General features: G+C 34.3%; 1 protein-coding gene across 2 annotated transcripts; it reads right to left on the bottom strand.

The window, feature by feature from the left end:
- Window positions 1-2711: 2711 nt before the first annotated feature.
- Window positions 2712-16456, bottom strand: LOC126695454 (diacylglycerol kinase 5). 2 transcript variants are annotated; one of them, XM_050392212.1, is made up of 13 exons: window positions 16269-16456; window positions 15288-15507; window positions 15071-15193; window positions 14806-14934; window positions 14274-14359; window positions 10813-10936; window positions 9635-9683; window positions 9181-9263; window positions 8501-8568; window positions 5184-5258; window positions 4253-4340; window positions 4016-4132; window positions 2712-3414 (listed from the first exon to the last, which is right to left on the bottom strand). In XM_050392212.1, the coding sequence occupies exons 2-13, from the start codon at window positions 15501-15503 to the stop codon at window positions 3091-3093; spliced, it is 1482 nt and encodes a 493-aa protein (XP_050248169.1). In that variant the 5' UTR covers window positions 15504-15507; window positions 16269-16456; the 3' UTR covers window positions 2712-3090. The 2 variants fall into 2 exon arrangements, with proteins under 2 accessions (XP_050248169.1, XP_050248170.1); XM_050392213.1 differs by having other exon boundaries at window positions 15288-15497; window positions 16269-16455.
- Between the last annotated feature and the right edge of the window lie 552 nt (window positions 16457-17008).

Here is a 17008-nt window from a genome sequence, read left to right as displayed (position 1 = left end):
TTCTCTCTCCAAAAAAAATAAAATATCAAATTTCCTTTTCCTTTTTTTTTTTTTTTTTTTTTTTTTTTTTGTAATTCACACATAAAAAGTAAAGTTGCATGTTGTATGCTAGACAATTATTATGAATTCCATTACTCATGAAAAACAACCTACTTTGGATACCTTTTCATGTGATCAAAGCATATAAAATACTACATTGTAGTTTAACTGGCATCATCAAGAGTTCAAATTCCTTCACCCTCAACTATTGAATTATATATATAAATATATATAAAAATACCATTTTATTTTTAATATAAATTTTCATGTAAAATATTGGAGGAAATTAAAAGCCTACAATTGTTTCATCCAAGCTCCCAACTACCATGTGCATTGATTCTACACCATTATTCTTCGATTTGGAGTTTGAGTTAAGGGGAATCATATTATTTTCATCACATGCAACTTGATGATGATTAATTGCATCAAATTACTCCTTTACAAGTTACAATTTTGAAAGAAAACCCATCCTGTTTGTTATTTATGGGTGTAGTGTAAAATTCAAAATATAAATGCATATAAAAAAAAAGTCCAATACAAGTAGGAAAATGCTAGAGGATTCCTGTTAAAGCTATTTAGAACAATAAATCCATCAGTAATAAATTACTATTACATGAGTCCACCACTAAATCAAAGGTAATGGTGTAGTATAGGATAACCTTCAATTACGAGAGGGAATGAAATTAAAATAGAATAGGAAAACAAGCAAAGAAAGAAATTGCAGTAATCAATTGATGCATTAGTTTTGAAAATAAGATTTATAGTATGTCTAAAGATCATTTTTAGAACACATCAGGTCAGGATGGAAGTTGGAGTAACTTGGAATGAAAATGTGTTGTAGGGCTTAGTTCAAATGCATTGATAAGTTATAATTGTTGAGCTGGATCATTGTCAAATTGTCCTATTAGTTGTAGTATTCTAGGCTTTCATATTGGACAACCATGTGTCATGTGTTCACGTTTTTAATTCTTCCATTCAAGTTTGTAAGTCTTCCTATGTCATGTTTTCAAGTTCTTGAATCCTACTCCATATTCTAACCTTTTATTTTTCCGTTCATGTTCTTGTATCATTTTTTCAACTTGTTTCTCCAACAATATGATTGGTTAAGCAATAATGGTTCTTTCAAAATCCAACACTTTATTAATACAGAAATGGTTGTCATCCACCCAAAAAAAAAAACTTTTATTGTATAAATTTGTTTATTAGTTATATTTAATAAAAATAATAATATTCTTGTATCATTCCAACCTCATTAACATGTATTGGGATAAGTTTCATCTTTATACGAAATTTTTTTATTGCATCAGGGCTCATATGGGAGAAAATGGGCAAATGCCCCTTTCAAAAAAAAAATCTAGTATTTTGCCTCATTTCTCACACTAATTAAGGAAATGACCCTCTTTTGAAACTCGATTTTCTCAAAATCGAGTTATAAAAAAAAAAAAAAAAAAAAAAAAAATTCTGGAGCCCTATAGTGGCGTTTTAAGGAGCTTATAGTGACGTTTTAAGGATCTATAGTGACATTTTGTAATCCGATCTCCATGAAGTTGAGTTACATGCAATTTTTTTTTCTTTTTTTTACCTATAACTCGACTTCATAGAAATCGGATTACAAAATGCCATTATAGATCCTTAAAACGTCACTATAGGATCTTTAAAAACGTCACTATAAGACTTAACTCGATTTTGAGAAAATTGAATTTCAAAAGAGGGGCATTTCCCTAATTAATTTGGGAAAGAGAGCAAAATGCTGAATTGTTTTTTTGAAAGGGGCAAAAGCCAATTTTTTCCGGGCTCATATGTATCATACCTGATTAACAGATCCGACCCATCAAACAATGAGCAAGGTTCATAGGACAATTTGTTTTAATCCAATAATTTAATATTCTGTAACCAATTTGACTTTTACCCAACCAGATAAACCGAAACCTATCCTACCAAACCCATTTGCTAGGTCTAGTTTTATAAACATTATTTTTTTTAATCAGTTATAAACATTGTTTATTAGTGTCACAAAATTAGAAACGCTAATACATATATCAAATCTATTTAGCGTCCAATTTTTGCTTGTTTAACTGATTTCTTATCGAGTTGGCATTCGGCCTTCAACTAACAAGTTCACATCTGATCGGGCCAAAACTAAACCCCCATAACCCGACCTATTTCCCAACTCTACTCTTCCCTTTCTTATTTTCTTCGAAGGGTGACTATTTGCATTAAGTGGCTGAGCACTCTTTCTGCTTTTTGTTTGTTCCAAGCAGCAAGTTTTATGAAATTTTTTAGGGAAGACTTGAAACTTTTTTTTTTTTTTTTATACTTCTTTAATTGTTGCCATTAAACTTTTAAAAACTCATATTTATCCATGTCATCACTCTAATATTTATTTTATTATCTGGTTTTTTGCGTTATAAATATTCCCTAAATAACTTACCTTCAACTTTGGAGGGTTGAAACAACTTGGTACTTAACTTAGGTTTGATTTTCTCTAAACAAACTCTAATTAAATTGTGTAAATTATTACTATTTTTCTTTTTCTTTTTTGCAAATTCTCTAATTTGACTTTTATTTATTAGGCTGGAAGTAGCATGAGAGAGGAAAAATTATCGATGAGAATGTTACAAACTGAATATCTAAGCCTGATTCCATTGTTTAAAAAAAGAAAAAATCACCAGTACACAACTTTTATCTTTTATTTTTTGAAGTAGACCAGTTCACATTTATTCACTACAATTATTTTTCCCCCCTGAATCCTATAGGACTAAATCCACACGTACGCACCCAGTACATATAATTGCAAATACAGAAAATGACTACCAAGAATCAGTACTTAATAATGAAAAATCACTAATTGTTTAGCAATAATTCTTCTAAGCTAATGTAAACTAAAATGTTCCCCACCCTTCCTCCAGAATATGACTACTAAGATTACCAACGGCAGTTAAGCTTCAATCAACTTGATCGGATTAAGACCAAGCAATCATAGAAGTGCTGAAACCCAAAACTATATTGGAACTCCAGCAACAGGACAAACTACTGCTTGGAGGAAAGGATTTAACTAAGTTGGGAAATATCAACCTCATCAGGGATCTTAAATGTATCTGCTGCACCAAACTTCCTAAACTCTTCTTCTGTAAAGTCTTCTTCATTGCTATCCTCTTCCTCGTCATTGTGATGGCTAGGTGTTGTTTTGTGATCATTAATACTTTTGGACCTACAATCATGGGTGGCAAGCATGTTTACTTGGCCAAGGTGAGAGATTTCTACCACAACAGTGTCATCATCAACTGGGAGAGGTTGTTTCCAGGGTTCCCCATCAATTCTCATGAACGTATGATCACATGCACCTTTGTGAAACTCAAAGCGGATACGATGTGCCTAATGCCAAAAATCATAAAAACAATTATATACTGGGTCATTCAATTGGTGAGTTGGTTTTCAATCATCCTTTCATTGAGTAATTCAAAATAATATATGTCAAATGGTAGGTTAGTGAAGTCATTCTCTGATACAACCAAACCTTGTAACCAAAAAGTACCACTCAATCTGTTCACAAGGGAAGGTGTATGCTTAACCCACCGGAGCTGGGAGAACTACTCAGAAATCTGTTCTCTGAAGGACCAAGATAAAAATTATAAAAATAAATAAATAAAGGCCATGGTCTTCTAACTAGTGTCTCCTCTGCCAATAGGTTCAATCCCATATAGGGGTGTGAGTTGCATTTACCTACCAAAAATAGAGTTGTCTACCTCATTACCATGACATAAAATTTCCAATGCTTTTGGACTTCTCTGGAACACCAAGATGGTGAACCTCTTAGCCATAGACTGCCAAATACATATATGGATTATGACCATATCCAAAGTTATGCAATTCCTTGTGCACGCCCTTTTGTGAGATTTGTCTTTTAGTTCACCAGAAAACTACAAAATTTTCTACCAATAAATTAAGGTTAGCACTTTAACAGTTGATTTCTTACCTGTGCAAGACGAGTTCCATGTCCATTTGGAGCGAGCAAAACAAGCCCATGCCAAGCATCTCTAAACCCCACAATCTCAAGAAGGCCATCATCTACAAATGGTGGAGTCAACTCTCTCTGTAAATCATATTCCATCAGGATATAAAATTAGAACTGTGTAAGCAGAAACAACTTGTGTGAAATTATTCAAGATCAACACATAGATTTGCAAAAAAAAGATTAAATGCAGTGAGCAACATCACGCTTTTTCTTGCTATTTGGCGTTCCCCAAGGATTTAGTCCACCAGAAAAGCTAGGCAAGTTCAGGCATATAATAGACCGGATACTGTATTTTTAACAAAAAAAAAAGGGTTATAATATTGAAACTTGAACTTGAACAATCTAATGATAAATCTAACTTTAGGAAAAAAATATAAAAAAGAGATACAACAGAAAAAATTTAGTAGCTGCATTTGTTTTAGTAACCAAGAAGGCAAGAACTCAATTGATTCTCCCCCCCTTCCCCCCTAAAAAAAGAGTAAGAAACCAAGGAATTATATACAGAAGCATTACAGGTAAAGGATGTTGCACTATAGATTAATGCTTTCAAAAAAATTTTACATGGAAAAAGTAAGAAATTAGGACCTCATACTAAAGCATTGGATTCTACAATGTCAGCAACAAACAGATAATGTAGAGCCCCAATGAGCAATAGTTCAAACCGTACTTCCTCCTCCCAAAAAAACATGATGAAGGTTGTCTATGGGGTTAAAACCCACCGGGGCATATGTAAAAATAAAATAAAATAGATGATGAATAATCTCACACCTTAGATAAACAGATTGCAGTCAGACATTAACACATGAGAATGACTAATGAAAAACTTTTGCATGCTATGTATGTTCTTTTTTAACGTTTAATACAAGGAAGCAGATCTGATTTTGTCACCTGCAAGACAACAGCCAATAACATCCAAGCACAAATTTTTAATGAGACAGTCATGTAATTTTACATTGTTAACACGTAGCTGAGATTACATTCAAATCACATATAAATGAATGATCTTTTTCTGTTTAAGGGATCGATAATATACTGTCCAAGTAGTCCATAAGCAGCAACCAGCATAAAACTGGGAACACGAAAACTAAACTAAACTAAATTAGTTCTAAAAATAAACACAGTGATTTACCTGTGATGTATGTGGAGTTCTTGCCAGGAACCATGTTTCCTCATAACCTTTACTTTTGCAAGTTGTGCTATGTTCCTGTATTGAAAGAATAACATTTGCAATTTACTAAAAACTGCTAACAAAAGCAGGTAATACAGGCTGAAAACCTTACCTTCCATTGCATAGTGGTACTTGTTCATGCATCGTAACAAACATTTTTTTTTTTTTGATAAGTAAAATTTTACCCAAAAAAAGACTATTTCATGCAAAAAGACACGAAGCAGCCAGAAATTACAAAGAGAAAAGAACAAAAAACTGCGTACATAAAAAAAAGAGTCTATAAACATCTAAAGGAGATCACTAGATGTGAGTCTCCAAGCTTGAGACCAATCAAACAAAGTAGCAATAAACATAGCAAACAGCTGATTCCCTGAACTTTCCACATCCTCAAATGTGCAATTATTGCGCTCCCTCCTAATACACCACATCAAGCACAATAGTGTCAAATTCCAAATGTAAGATGAAAGCTTCCCCATCCAAAGAAAAGATCTAGCACCCTTTTAGGTAAGACCCACAAAACCCTGAATGATCTAAAGACAAAACATCACAATAGATAAGCCTTCTCACAATGAATCAAAAGATGATCCACTGTCTCCCCACTATGCCAACACATACAACACCAATCCACAATAGATAAACCTCTTCTCCTCAGATTGTCACCAGCGAGTATCTTCCTTCACGCCACAGTCCAAACAAAAAAGGAAACCCGAGGGAAAGATGACAAAAGAAGACCCTCTTAACGCATTATAGTAAGACTGGATATCAAAGATTATTTTTCTTTAACTTCCATGATGATTAAATGTATATATAAAAAGAAGCAAATATAAGTAGGAATGCTAATCAATTAGCAATGCTATGGACACAAAAGTTTATACAACTTTTTTCACAACCGCTAACACGACTTGTTGTAATTGGAGCAATATCATTTTTATTTAGAAGAAACATCATTTTTATTTTGGTTTACTACTAACACCACTTTTATTATGCACCAATCACAACAGGCAATGTCAACAATTGTGAAAAAAATTATGAAAAATATTGTCTCTAGACTTATTGATAATTATAAGTGTTTATATCTCTTATTTAAGGAATAAATTCTGTATAAAAATTTTGGTAGTTGGTTTTGCTAAGGGTTATGCATAGTATGCATCTTTTGAACAAATTACCAAATTTTATAAAGATCCATAACATATGGACAATATGGATAATATATGGTCCGTTGATGTAAGCTTGCATGAAATAATAATTGATGGAAAGTCAAAATTGTGATCAATTGTATATAGCAAGTGTTAAGCTAAAGAATTGGCTTTCCGGATATGAATTTCCCAAAAAAAATGGTCCCTCCATCAATTTCTTTTTCTTTTCTTTTTTTTTCTTTTTTCTCTATGATTTTTTTCCCAGAATCCATAATTAATAAGACTTAAGGAGTTATGTTCATAAACTAAATAGGTGCATATATGGCATCCCCTTTGGAAACTCTTAAAGTGTGTTTGGAAGTGTGGTGGGAGACGAGAGTAGAAGCTACAAGGGGGAAGGAAAGGGGAGAGGAGAGGGAAGGAGAATGGATACAACGTGCAATTACATAGGGTGAGTAGAATAGATATCCCTCCCCTTTGTTTGGATGTTTTCAAAAATAAAACGGAAAGGAGAGGAAATATTACAACGTCATATAAATTGAAAATTATACCCTTTTTTCTTTAATTTAAAGAAATATTTATAAATGGTCATACTAAGAGCAAATGTATTTGTTAATAACAAATGTAAATTTAATTCAATATAAATTATCTTGTTGAATTAAATTATCTCACCCATAGCATTTTCTTAAATTATCTTGTTGAACACTAATGTAAAAATTAGTAAATTTAATTCAATATATTTGTTAATAACACACGCTTTAATTAAGCTATTAAAATTATAATATTATTACATCTGATATTTTAGAAAATAATTTAGCAAGCATAGATACACACTGACTCTTTATTTTTTAAGTAAGTTTTGGGCCCAAGGAAAGTGGGAAGGGAAGATTTAAACTAGTGGCCTACGCTTCATGAGGTGTGATCCCTAACCAATTGTGCAACCCCTTAGGGAAAATACATGTTGAAGCCCATGTTAAGATATGACAAAATTCATCATCTGGATGTGAGTCCTTACTGTCTTATGTGAGCAATTTGGAGAGAACGTAATAACCGAACCTTTGAATGCATGGAGATCTATTATTGAGATTAGGCCTGTCCAATAAGAACCGAACCTGAAGAAACTGACCAACCCATCGTCATCCAACCAATCTGATGAGCCTGTCAGTCAGCCGCAGTTCTGAAAGGTGTAGACCGGACAAAGTCGGTTCAAGTGATGGGTGAGAGAGCTTGAAACCAGAAAAACCCAACCCGTCCGAAAACCTTCTTTTCCACCCTTTTTCCAGCGAGTTCTCCACCCATTTGAAGGTTCCTTTGCTGTCCACATCAATATTCCGGCCAGATTTCATTGTCTTCACCTCATTCCAATAAGAATTTTCTTTTGGTTCCGTTCTCCCCCACCCGAAGTGGTCGGGTCGAGTCCAGGTTGGGCACAAACCCAACCCGGAACCGATCAGTGAACACCCCTAATTGAGATTAAGTCTTTTTTCTTTTTCTTTTTTTGCTTGTGTTTAATGATTGAATGTTGCAGTATTTTTTTTTTTTTTTTTTTTGTGGGGGGGGGGTTATCCTATAATTCTTTAGTTGACCTCTATTTTTTTAGTAATAAAATTCTTGATCACTTATCAAAACAAACAAACAAATAAATAAAGAAAATTCTTGATCACTTATCAATCAGTATACTTTAGTAATATGTTGATTTTTTTTACCAATAAATTTAGGCACCTAGTGGGTCTCAAACCCACAACCTCACCCTCCAACTTGTTTTTACAAAGAAACGATGTGTCATTTGAGTTAGAGCTCATTGGTGCATTAGTAATATGTTGATAACATAAAGTGGCTCGTGTTGCGCAATTGAAAATATTCATGAACTGATATTAATCCATCCTAGAAAAGTTTCTACCAAAAAAGAGAGTTAAACTAAGACAACCAATGGCAACTAGTTCTTCATTTTGAGAGGTAAATACATGGGCACTGAATCCCCACCCTCCCCCTCCACCCCACCATACTTATGGGGGTGGAAATGCCATTTGGCCCAAAGGCCAATGGTGCTAATCTATAGTGACTAGTGGGACGATAATATAAAAAAAAGAACAAGAAAAGAATAGTATCGACTTGTTTAAAGGGTCATATCTTTGTACTCACCGGGAAGCAGGATGAAAAAGAGAAGCACAAAACCATCCTTGCGTACATCCAAGTTTTGCATAAGTACTCTAATTTTGAGGATTGAAATAAGAATAAAAGTTAGATAAAGGGTTAAAGAAAAGGGAGGCAGTAAGTAGCATTTGCTTCCAACAAATATAATTTTTGGTCAAAATATGATTTTAGTCCCTGAACTATGAGTCAAATTTCAGTTTTGTCACTACACTACTGACTATCTCAGTTAGTCCTCAAAGATCCAAAAAAGTCTACCTGACTGTCACTATGTGAAAAGTGATTCAATGTCCATATTTTTTATGTATGATTATACTATATTGACCAGAAAGGGAAACTATATATATGATTATGAGAAGCATAAGAATGCCACTGCAATATATATACTGTCTTGTAGCTAATCAATACAAGCATTATACATACTTTCTTATAGCTAGTCAATGCAATTATACATAACAACTGTGTACATTCCAGGAACATCTATGCTACACATATCACATTCTTCTTTGCAAAATTACTACACTATTTCACCTCTGACAAGTTTGCTTATCAAAGTCCTCCTTCAAGATATTTAAGAACAGTTATGTGTACTCCAAAATTCAAAGAGGTCTCAATATATCTCCATAGAATAGTACAAATAAGCATAAATGGTCCAGAAACAATAGCAATACCTGATTAATTAACTGGTTTTTAAATTTTTCAGGATGCAACTTTCGCTCAGAATGAAAAGCATATGAAACTTGAGCATCCATTCCTACAGACGAAAAATAACATGTTATTCCAAAACCAGATGGATTCATAAAGAGTTGCAAGAAATAAGCAAAAAGATATTAATTATGAAATCAAGTGAAAAAAAGAAATAAATGGAAGTATCAATCTTAGTTCCTAATCTCTTTTTGATAGGATACTAACGATAAACAACAATCAATAACTAGAAATTTCAAATCAATGCGTACAAAAGAATTTTATTTTTCAATTATTGGCCATAATTTATATGGATGTTTGAATAACTGGGCTCCTATTAAATGGTAAGATTTATTTCTCCAATATCAGATTTGTATTGGTTTAAAAGTTTAAATGTTAAGAATATAAAAGTTTAAGTTTGTTCAGGACTCATACTCTTACCCATGCTAAAGTAGTTCCAAAATCCCCCACGAAATGTGTGGCAACCTTCCTGAGGAGATGTCAGACATAAGCATGGTCAAAAAAATGCAGTATATACTAAAAGGAGACAGCTTTCACTGAAGGAATGTCAAGCAGGACAAAACATTAATGTTATCGTTATGGTTATTGTTTCTTCTCTATACAACTACTTCAGAATTTGGGTTGGGAGTGCTTATTTATGATTCAGCAGAGATGGAGACTGATGTGTTCAGAAGAAGTAATTACATACTGATCAACTGGGTTTGAGGAAGGTTTCATTTGAGAATCTAAAACAAAAGTGTCAAATTATAAATAGTCAGGTAAAACAACCAATTATAATTGCCACACAAAAGTTAAAATATTTTGTTCCAAATTCTTCATATAAAAATTTACCACCTGAAACCAACTGGGCAGACTCTTAAAAGATAGCATTACTAAATCAGTTGTGTGAATCACTGAAAATCATAATCAGGTATATTAATTAGAAGTTCCAGTTTGGCTACCTTTTTTTTTTTAATGATAAGTTCCAGTTCTGCCACCCGAAGCTTTTTTTGGGTCAAATCTTAGCGGTTACAAATAAATAATAGTTGTATCATTAGGCCTAGGCATTTTCCAGCAAATCGGCCAATCTATCATATTATCTCTGTAGATCCAAAGCTAACATTGCACACTGTCATGGAGACTTACATCCACCTTCAATATTGCCTCCCCCTATGACCATTGAATAGAGCAGTAAATTTCTCTCTCTCTCTCTCTCTCTCTCTCTCTCTCTCTTCCTTTTTTCTGCCTTTAACTTCAATGTCATGTATCATGCCACATGAATGAAATTTAACCTTTTTTTTTTTTTTTTTTTTGCATGATTGTCATAGATTTGTTCATCCCTAAAAATGGAAGCTTGGGTCTTTGTACAGAAAGACTTGGGAATGGACCGGAGAGACAACCAGCCATTCAGAAAAAAGAAATGGAAATATTCAAACATATTTGTGAAAATTTTGAAGTATTATTAGGAACCAAAAAAAAAAAACTAGTCTATGATTTAGAAAAGGAGGGCTTTAAAAAAAAAAAAACTTCTTGCATGCAAGATACAGTATCTAAATTTAGAAGCCACACAGGGTCACAGATACATTTTGTTTAGAGTGCATATAAGTTTAAATTGGTACCACATTCAGTTCATCAGCCTCAGAGCAACGATGAAATGCATGCAGAGAGTGTGGTAGTTCAAGAGGTGCAATGGGATCACAGGAACCTTCTTTTGGAGTCTTCATCCTCATGATAATATGCCAGCTGGATTACAAAACAAATTCAATAACCATATCTTGGGGGATGATAAGGGGGAAGACAAAGGAAAGAAAAAATGATGGATAGCTGTTGTAACAAAATTGACCTAGGCTATCAATATCAATTGTCCACAACTCCACATGTAAATGATAAGTGCCTTGTGAAACACCAAGTACTACCGGAAAACAGATGCACAATGGCAGTTAAACTAAGCAGCACAGACGCACAATGGCAGTTAAATTAAGTAGCACAGCCATAAAATGTTCCGAACAAAGGAGCACAGCCGCACAATGGCAGTTTAAGATTCAGGCACTAAATAAAAAGACCTTAAGAGGAAAGGTGAATCCCTCCCAACTTTACTGACATCACCAACCTCACACATATCCACAAGTGCCCGAAAATTCTTTGATAATATGCACAAACTGGTTTTGGAATTTCAACCAAGCTCCAACTTATTTATGGTATACTAAAGAAGGAATAACCTCAAGCTACAGTAATCACTCTTGCTAAGAAATGTAGATAACATAGTTCATAATAAGCTAAAGATTACTATGCCAAAGAAGGGCAGCTCCTCAAAAGCACATTGCCTTCATTTCATCTAAGATGTACATCACAAGGAAAGTATGTAATGTTAAAATGTTTAGCATCATTTCAGTTTTAGATCACTTTTGTGTGAAACTCTAGAGTTAGAAGAGTAAAGTTGAAAGGATAAAGACTAAATCATCTAGGAATTGATACTTTGATAGAGCATCTTCCAGGGAGTAACGCTATAAGGGTAAATTATACTTTTGGCCCTTGAAAATTGGGGTAAGTTCGATTTTGGTTCCTTGAATTTTTAGAAGGTGACAATTTAGTGCCTTCATAATTTTCTGTCAATTTTATGCACACATCCCTTAATGGGCTGCTGATTTGGAACTTTTTATTTGATGTGGCTCTCGTTTAGTTTAATTTTTTTCTTTTTTTTCTTGGTCATTCCTCTTTGTCCTTCTTTTCACTTCCTTCTTCTTCTTCTTTAAATTATCCTTTTTCCTTTCTTCTCCAGCCACCATGAACTCCCAAATTCCTCACCAGAAATCCACCGGCAAGAAAAAGCTCACCACCACAACTCCAAAGCCTCACCACACAAAGCCCATGAAACCCATTCAACAAAAACCAAACACTGCCACAAATCACTAAGATCACAAGACCTCTCTCTTGTGGTTTTTATTTTTTATTTTTTATTTTTTATTATAAGTAATGGCATTATATTTAGAGAATATATTACTTCATGTTCACAATGACCTTAAAGTAAGTAAGTAACTAAAAAAATTACAAAGAAGTATACAAAAAGGTGAAGTGAATCTTGGAACTCAAGGATAAAGTTACAGTGTGTAAAACCCCATGTGTGATACCCATCAAACAAAGTTTGAATCAACAAGGATTCCAACTAATCCACTGGTCTCTCAATATCCTGAAAATTGTAGCTATTATGTCCCCCCACACTACCTACATCAAACATATCAGTCATATTCCAAACATGTGAAGAGTGCATCACAAACCAATTCTTCCACCCAAACAGTAGGTATGCTATCATCTTCGGCAACACCCAATGAACCCTGAACACCCTAAAGACTGCACTCCACAAAACATATACAACATCACAATGGAGCAACAAATAGACCTCCATTTCCCCACTACACTAACATATACAACACCAGCCAGCTAAAGATAAATTCTTCTTGATAAGGCTGGCATAGGTGGTAATATTTCCCCAATCTGCCGTTCAAACAAAGAAGGGCACCGTCACTGGGGCCTTGACACACCAGATACTCTTCCAAGAGAATGAAACAGCATAAGTAACTTAGATAGCCTTTTAATAAGAATGACCATCAAACTTTTCACTCCCATTCAACTGCCATCTCATCCTATCACATCCCTCTTCCCCTAGGCACCTGAGTAAATAAGTTCTAGAAAGGAATTCACCAACTCTAACTCCCAATCATGAAAGTTTCTGTGAAATTACACATTCGAACTCAGTCCGCCCTATCCGATTGGCTATCCAAACATGCTAAAACTGAGGTATTTCTGTCACCTGAGCATACCAAAACCTTAATCATGTGCGAACTCCTACCACAAAGGACACGTGGCAGACGAATCTATCCATCCTGCTCTATAATACACCAAAAGCTAAGCCCATGAGCCCCACAACTTGGTTTTCCTTCCACCCCATACTTTGAAGCTATCACCCTACGCCATACGTGCATATCTTCATTCCCAAAGCACCATAATTATTTCCTCATTAAGGCTTGATTAAAGCTCCCTATGGGCATGAGGATAAATTACTTAACCCATCAGGGGTGAAAAGCCTCTGAATTACTCGGTTACTAGTTCTGGCAGGTAGGGTCAATTGCTTGAAGAAGTTTGATTAACAATGAGTATTGTTGTGCAGTATGCTCTGCAACATGCAACTAATTTGAGTGAACAAACCTTATTTGAGCAAACCTTATCCCACTCCACCAAAGAATATTTGAGCCCCTCTTTTGAGGTACTCCACAAGCAGATTGACTGGTGACTGGTGACTGGTAACCAGGGAAGTTTGGTGGTGCTGGCTTGATTTGGACTTGTGTAGTGTGTGGTGGCTCATGGCTGAGACTAGATATAATGTTGGCTGGCCATGAAGGTTGATTTGCCAGTGGTGATGCTTGGGGCTTGGTTTTGAGAAAGATTTTGGATTTTAGCGTTAATGGGGATTGTGGGGGTATGGTTGTTTGGGAATTGCATTGGTTGATTGTCTACTTGTAATTTTTTAGCAAAGTGGTAGTGGAGTGATGACTATGGCATTTTGGCTCAAATGAATGAAGTTTCACCACCCTCAGATTTCAGCATTAATGGAGTTTGTGTGGGCTTGTAAGCAGCCATGGAGTTCTTAGTCCTACTAAACAGGCTTTGGGGTAGGGAAGGGGAAGCACATGTGTGGGTTTGTAAGCAGCCATGAAGTTCTCAGTCCTACTAAACAGGCTTTGGGGCAGGGAAGGGGAAGCACATGTGTGGGACTATAGTGTCCAAAAAAGAAGAAATTTAAATTACTATATCAGAAGCCACCTTAGCATGCCATTAGCCACATAGCAAAAAATTGATAGAAAATTAGAGGGACAAAATTGTCACCATCTAAAAATTTGTGGGACCAAAATCGAACTTAATCTATATTTCAAGGAACAAAAGTATATTTACCCAAAATAAAATAGATGAAGAATAAATCACCAAGGAAATGGTATAACACAAATAGATCTAGGCATCTGAACAGTAACTCATGAAAATTTTATAAGCTATGCTTTAAAAGAAGAGATCAAGCCAGCTTCAAAACCTGTCTATTTTCATTTCCTTGGCTTTCATTACTTCACCCAAAAATAATTTCACAGAATTATCGTCTGTCCCGGGGTTCTTCTTTCCCTATAAAAGCAAATACATGTTACCCAATTCAAATCATCGATGCATATACTGCTTACATGTTAAAATGGAGAAACTTCTTGGTAGCAATATAATCACATTCAAAAGTGGATGTTGCGTAAAATATAGATGGCAACATATCTTCAAGCTCAAAGGCTACATTAGTAAAGTAAAAAAAATCTTCCAGATACTACAGCAACATACATACTCGCATGCTTTCTTTGAGATGCTTGACTAATGTCAAATGCTTTATCCAAAATAGTAAAATGGAATGGATCAAGACAAATACAAGCTTTCAAATTAGATAATTGCATGCAAAATTAAATAGCTTTTATTAAAAAAAAACTACAGCATATCAAGCTTGAAAATGAAGATGGCTCATCTAGCCATTATAACTTTTTATAGGTAGTTTTAAGTCATAAAGGCTAATATGATAAGTCATTTCCTACCCATCCAAAAGAAAATGGAAGATTATTTCCTGTTCCCAAGGGAACCGTAGCTATTGGTGGTGAATGAGATAATTTTAGATCAGAAACAACTCCAAGAAGCCAGCCAGCTGTTCCATCACCACCTGCAACCTAAAAGGGAAATAACAGTCAGAAATATTAAAGGAAAACCGCATACAAGGTTGCTGCAAATAATACATTGTAAAATTAACAAGTACATATAAAGGAAACATACGGATCAGAAAGCATCCAAAACTACTCAACTCACAATTAATCTCAATCTGTCCTGAATTTTAACAGCTAATTCATCTCCACTAATCTTGAGCTTTTCTAAATTGACATAGATTCGGCGCAGCACCTTATCAGGAGCCTCTTCCCCCAGATCAAAAACCTGAAAATTAGTTACTTTTAAAGTCAGCCCTCATGACAAAAATAGATGCTTAAATAAGAGAAATCTACCACGTTTCACACACGACTAAATTTACCTGCTTTTCATTGAGAAGCTTACGAAATGTCACAAGAAGATCCCCACCCAGCTGACCACCACTCTTGGAATTGATGAACACTATCACCGGACACTTAGGCTCTTCAGGAACGTTCTCAACCTTCGCTTCATGTACAAGTATGTAAGTAGGGATTTTGAACTCCTCTAATTTCACGGACTCAGAATCAGCAACCGCCATTACTGCCTCTAACTGCATATCACTTAATCATTGTTTGTTAATTTCAGGGACCAAGAAAGAAATATTTTTCTTCTTTTATCTACAAGAAACATGAGAAATACCACCCATACCACCAATTCAACTGTTTATCAAATACAGCCAAAGAATCAAATCTTTATTTCTTAACTGAAATTGCAAAACAATGCAAGCCTTATCAAAATTTCAATACGAAATTACGAATCATACTCATCTCAAATACAACAAAAAAACGATAACTTTCATTTTTTTTTTTTTTGGGGGGGGGGGGGGGGGGGGGGGATAATTCAATAGTTACAGTAATAGAGAAGGGGGAATTTGAACCGTAAAGGTGTCCGTTAACATCAGTTAGGCTTAAAGGAAAAAAAGATAACTAATTAAGCAATTTCTTAGCAAAATTTAATATTAAAGAGGAATATTTTTAGCAAAATTTGATTAAAAAAACAATAAGAATACGAAAGAATATTCTTGAGGACATAGAATCATAGTTTGAAAGCTACAAAAAGTGAATATTCCACATCAAAAAATGTATTACCAATTATAATATTCGTAGTCTTGCGCGACCAGCTTTAAAGCAATCTCATTCAGTAAATTCAACGAACACGTTACGTTTGAACGGAATCCAAAACATATAAAAGCTAAAGCGGATTCATTAACATTCTCAGCAACCAAAAAATACTCAATAACACAGATTGAGAAAGCAAAGGAATTCCATTCTTTCAAATTATAGAAATGAAATTTTGATTAAAACAAGAAAGTCCGAAGTACCTGGAAAACAAATTCTCGAGAATCGGAATTCGGATCGCTTGGAATTCAGAACTCAGATCCAGAGAATATTTATAGTTGTGAAATGGAAACCGTTCTTAAAATAATGGCTGTATTTTGTTTTTATGTACGAAAGAGGAACGATTGAGAGGAAGAGGATGCGGGATCCAGAGGTCTGCGTTGACTGACTCGGATATTGACAGTACATAATTTTTTTTTTTTTTTTTTGCCAAATTTTAGACGCGAAAAAAAATATTCAATATAAAAATATTAGAAAAAATTTGCTAAGATCCACAATATTTTAATAATATATTTGTAACAAATTATATATGTATTTACGTGGGATTTTTTATGTTATTTTTAAAGTTGTATTCTAGTTATATAATTTTTTATAAATTTAATTTAAAACAATAATATTACTATTTTTGTTGTATTTTAATAAATATAACAGTTTACTTTAAAAAAAAAAAAAAAAAAAAAAAAAAAAAACAAAAACAAAAACGTGAATTTTCTTGTTGGAGCTTCCTTCAATGTCCAAATCCACTTATTGAAATGGTGAAAGATTCAAAGTGACATGTCGAATTTCCAATTGGCAAATATGGGATCTTCTATGCAAGTGCTGGGGCTTCCTTCATTGTCCAAATCCAATTATTGAAATGGTGAAAGATTCAGCGTGACACGTCGGATTTGCACTTGGCAAGTCTTGTCGGGCTACTAGGCAAAATCAAGTGCTATGTGGAGCA

Source organism: Quercus robur, chromosome 8, assembly GCF_932294415.1.
Source record: "Quercus robur chromosome 8, dhQueRobu3.1, whole genome shotgun sequence".
In the NCBI taxonomy this organism is placed as follows: domain Eukaryota; kingdom Viridiplantae; phylum Streptophyta; class Magnoliopsida; order Fagales; family Fagaceae; genus Quercus; species Quercus robur.
Note: the sequence above shows the minus strand (reverse complement) of the source record. Positions and strands in the feature narration are given on the sequence as shown.